General features: G+C 33.5%; 2 protein-coding genes across 3 annotated transcripts in view; one reads left to right on the forward strand and one right to left on the reverse strand.

Moving 5' to 3' along the window:
* Window positions 1–2514, reverse strand: part of LOC108684949 (phosphatidate cytidylyltransferase, photoreceptor-specific) — a 5464-nt gene extending 2950 nt beyond the window's left edge. For both annotated transcript variants that reach the window (XM_018189523.1, XM_018189513.1), the window contains exons 1-3: window positions 2426–2514; window positions 212–336; window positions 28–124 (exon numbers count right to left, since the gene is read on the reverse strand). In XM_018189523.1, the coding sequence (XP_018045012.1) occupies window positions 28–124; window positions 212–336; window positions 2426–2506 (303 nt within the window). In that variant the 5' untranslated portion in view covers window positions 2507–2514. The remainder of the gene's footprint in view (window positions 1–27; window positions 125–211; window positions 337–2425) is intronic.
* A 333-nt stretch (window positions 2515–2847) lies between these two features.
* The window catches only part of LOC108684959 (glucose-fructose oxidoreductase domain-containing protein 1), a 2736-nt gene continuing 911 nt past the window's right edge, over window positions 2848–4672 (forward strand). Inside the window, exons 1-2 of the mRNA XM_018189534.1 lie at window positions 2848–2916; window positions 3490–4146. Coding sequence (XP_018045023.1) covers window positions 3660–4146 — 487 coding nt within the window. The 5' untranslated portion in view covers window positions 2848–2916; window positions 3490–3659. The remainder of the gene's footprint in view (window positions 2917–3489; window positions 4147–4672) is intronic.

Here is a 4672-nt window from a genome sequence, read left to right on the forward strand (position 1 = left end):
GAATAGTATGAATATTTTGAAACTTACTGTAATCATCAACGCTAATGGACCCCCATAAATAATGAGACAAAACCCAGCTATCATAAACCAAGTAAAAATGGTTCTAATTATCCAATTTCGCCAGCTGTAAGAACCACAACGAAAAATTCAAAAAATTCATATAGAATTACAATAAAATTATTGTACAAAAGAAGTAATATGAATATTTTACCGATCTGGAAGACCGGAGAGAACGGAACTTAAAATATGTGGAGTATGGTCAGTTCCTTGAGGTAAAGCCTTTGCTAACTCCTCTACCTCCAATTTCGCATCATCTTCGGATTCAACATCTTCTTTCTGAAAAAAATAAAAAACTATTAGTATAAATTTACTGAATGTAAAAACAATTTTTTATTTTATTAAAAATTTGATAAAAAAATATTTATTGAAGTATTTTTGTCTGCAATCATATTTTTATTCATTTCATTCAATACAAAATTTTCTATTGATTTCAAAAGCTTTCAAAAAATGTGAAAAATCAAAATCATATTTTTTAACATCTCTATTATATTATTAAATAAAAAAAATATATAATAACGAGTGACAATTAGAGTTATACAACACGGTGAGTGATAGGCAAATATTTAATTTAAATATTAATTTAAATATTAATTTAATGTATTAATTTAATTTAAATTTATTTAAATTAAATTTAATTTAAATTTTATTGAAAAGATCATTTCGGCGCTATCTTCAGCGTATTTGTATAAAATATAGTATACAAACATCCAATTTTTAATAAGATAGAGGAGGGGGAAGATTGGACTTCGTCCTCCTTTATTTCGAAGAAATTTGAGAGTAAAATTCCGCTTGTGCTAAAAAAATTCAGATTGCAAACGGAGAATTAAGAATGGAAAAAAACAGGATCAAAGAACAGAACATGATCGTGTTACATGGAAATTAAATATTCGCGACAATTAAAATGCATCGAGGAAAACATGCGAGGGCACATTTTCTAATTAAAAAAACATCGGATAGACACAATCGCAGGATCAGGTACGAAGGAAGGACAAAGGAATGTGACTGCGATAAGCAGACATGTAAAAGGTTAAAGGTTTCTCTCATTTTTTTTATCCCCCGAAAGATGAGAGATCCTCTCCAATCTTGTGAGCCTTACGATTTAAAGCTCGACTTCGCTCTTTAACGGAGAAATCATTGCGCCGTTATATCTCCCGCTCCTTCTAACCCATGACAACCCGGATCTCTCGCTTCTCGATTGATCTACTCCAAAACAGTCTCCCCAATCCCCAACCCCCCTAAGAGGATTAATGAAAGTGCTGCGTGTTATGAATACATATCGCGAGCGCGTTTACGCACTTGAACTTGTTTTTTTAGCTGAACTCGCACAGTTCATTTCTACTCATTTCTTTCTGCATTGAAGAAAAAAAAAGAAAAGATAAAGCATATAAGAAGTTTTGCTATAATAAGGTCCATTTCTATCATATAGATTAACTTTAATTTACTCCTCGTCTTTTTTTAATTATTAAAACTAGAATATAAACTAGAAATAAATACAAAATATAAATTAAATCAAGATTCAAGTTAATCTACATTGGTAGAAATTTAGAAATAAAAGAACAATTTCATGTTGCATGGGATGCTTTCTATTTAGTGTCAACACAAGCATTGTTCTATCCATGATATTAGTCTTTACACATCATAGTTCTGTCTTTGTTATTGAAATGAAATGCTAAGATAGATAAAAATGACAATTTGTGTCAACTTGTGTCACTTTTATCAACGTTTTTTTTATTAATGTAAATTGACTTTAATCTTTAATTTAATTTATTCCTTCTCTAATTCTTAGAACTAGAAAAAAATTAAAAGTAATTACATAAAGTTAATCTATATTAGAAATCTATATCAGACAACATAATCTATATCAGACAACATTTATTTCTACCAATGTAGATTAACTTTAATCTCGGTTTAATTTACTTCTTATCCTTCTCTAATTCTTAGAACTAGAAAAAGCAATTAGATAAAAAGCAATTAAAGTTGAACCGAGATTAAAGTTAATCTGTATTGGTAGAGAATTAGAAGAGAATAAAAAGTAGTTGTTTAAACCAAGATAAAATTAATCTATATCGGTAGAAAAGGTATAAATGGAAAGCACTCATATCATATGACGCGTATACGTAAAGCGTCGCGATGCGCGGCGTCGGATAAGCGCGCGCGATGTATTGGTAGCTGTCAAATATGTCGCATCAACAAATAATTCGTTATGTGCCAACGGCGCAAATCGATAGTCGTCGATAGCATAAACATTGATGGAATACGGATGCATACCGGAGAATATCTTCCGGAAACCGCGGCATAATAGAAAAGAGAGCGAGCGAGCAAGAGAGAGGAAAAAAAGAGAAGAAATCTCTTGATTTTTTTTTACCTGATCGTCACTGACGTCTCGCGATGCCGCTGTCGACGATGTCGCGTCGCCGACGGTCGTTCTCTTGCGCACCTCCGACATCGCTCCGCGATCGCCAAAGTGAAGTCCACGCGAACGCAACGGATACGTGAACTCTCGAGAAACGTTGATATATGTGAACACGCGCACGCGACCGCGTATTTACATATTTTAAAGAGTCAGACAAGTGCGGGAGCGGACGTGACAGGCACGCGTCGCATCACATCACGTCGCGTCGCGTCGCGTCGCACCTGTGCCGCTTGTGCGAAATGAACAGCGGATTACGAAGGGAATGTAGTGGATAAAAGATTCGTCACTCGTCGCGGCGTCGGGAAGGAAGGGAAATTGAGCTCGGGCGAGCTCGGGACACTTCGGTTAATCAATAATAATAATTGCAGTCATCGACGTACGAACGTACATAGATTTGTGTGTCATCGCAATGGAAGCGTTTGAAATATGATCATATATGACACGTAAAAAGATCTTTTTTTTTAATCGATTAACGCCCATTTCCAGTGATGTTTAGATTAATTTTATTTGTCCTTATCGGAATCTGAGTTTACGGATTATTAGTTTTAATCTCAGTTCACTTTTTCCAATTCTTAGAAAAAATAGAAAATGATGACGAGTAAATTGATGAAAGTTATAATCTACATTGGTAGAAACGAGCATTATCAGATGTTTTGATTTATAATACATGATTTTTAGGACGCGAAATCTGTATCACGTCTTGTAAAGATGTGATACAGATTTCACGTCCTAAAAATCATGTATTATATCTGTATGTATCTGTATGTATGTATCTGTACTATGTCTTGTAAAGAAATAACATTTATATTTTATTTAATATTTATCAAACAATAGATGTAAGTAAATAACATGTTAAAAAAAAACAGATTTTAATTTAACATATGTATCAGCCTTAAATGTTTATTTGTGTTTATAATGTTCATTGTATATGGTTTCATGAATCTTCATTCACCATGATTCACCACTGCTGTCATAAGCAAATTCGCTAATACGTGACCTACATTTGAATTCCAAAGTCCGAAAATGAAGAAGCGTGACTAAATATTAAGCAAGACTGAAAATAAACTACGGGACACTCTTATTCATTGCTAAGAATAAGAATAGAGACTACTGTCGTCGCGTCATAGGTTAAGTTTAAGTGAAGAATTAAAAGGAACGAACGTGTTCCCTTCTTCACACGTTCAGGATGACATTACCCGGCATCGGGGTGTTTGGCACAGGCAGCATTGTCAGGATCATTATACCTTTCCTGAGAGAGAAGGGTTTCAGAATCGAGGCTATATGGGGTCGTACGCTGGCAGAGGTTTCGGAGGTAGCAAACGATCTCCAAATACCGTTTCACACAAGTCGCATAGACGATGTTCTTCTGAGGAAGGATGTGGATCTGATCTTCATAATGTGCTCGCCAAGCTTGCATTCCCAGATTGCTGTCAAAGCCCTAGGCATAGGAAAACACGTCGTATGTGATAAACCTGCAGGTCTAAGCCAAAGTGAGGCTTTGAAGATGGTACGGGCTGCACAGTATTATCCTTCGCTGATCAGCATAGTCAATCACAGCCTAAGATTTTTGCCAGCCTTTGTACACATGAAGAAGGTATTGGAAGATGGATATTTGAGTGGACCTGTAACAGTCATAGAAATCCGAGTACACATGGGCAGTTTATTGCATAATGGTAAACACAGAGAAATCAAATGCAAGATTTTTTACATACTTAAATTAATATATAAGAAATTATTTTATTTTAAATTTAATTACTACTTTGGCTAATGAAGATAAATATAACCTGTTGATGATATTCTGAGTTATTTCACTTTGATGAATTGTTTCATATTTATTATAATTTTAGGATGTCAACAATTGTCACAACTCAAAATGGATACTTTTTAAAAGATATGATAAAATAACAAAAATAACATTTGCCTGTGTTTCTAAGAATATATCTCTCTTTTTATTGATATTATTTGATTAGTATAATTTTTTAACAAATTAGTATAATTTTTTAAACAATTTTGTTAAAAAAAAACTGCTGAAAAACTTAATTTTTTGTGACTTCTTTTGAAGTAAAGGAATGACATAAAGGGATGATATAAAGATTATGTAGAAATTATTTTTTTTTATTATAAAATATTTTCTTTTATGTGTGTGTGTGTGTGTGTGTGTGTGTGTGTGTGTGTGTGTGTGTGTGTGTGTGTGTGTGT

Source organism: Atta colombica, unplaced genomic scaffold (assembly GCF_001594045.1).
Source record: "Atta colombica isolate Treedump-2 unplaced genomic scaffold, Acol1.0 scaffold100, whole genome shotgun sequence".
Taxonomy (NCBI): domain Eukaryota; kingdom Metazoa; phylum Arthropoda; class Insecta; order Hymenoptera; family Formicidae; genus Atta; species Atta colombica.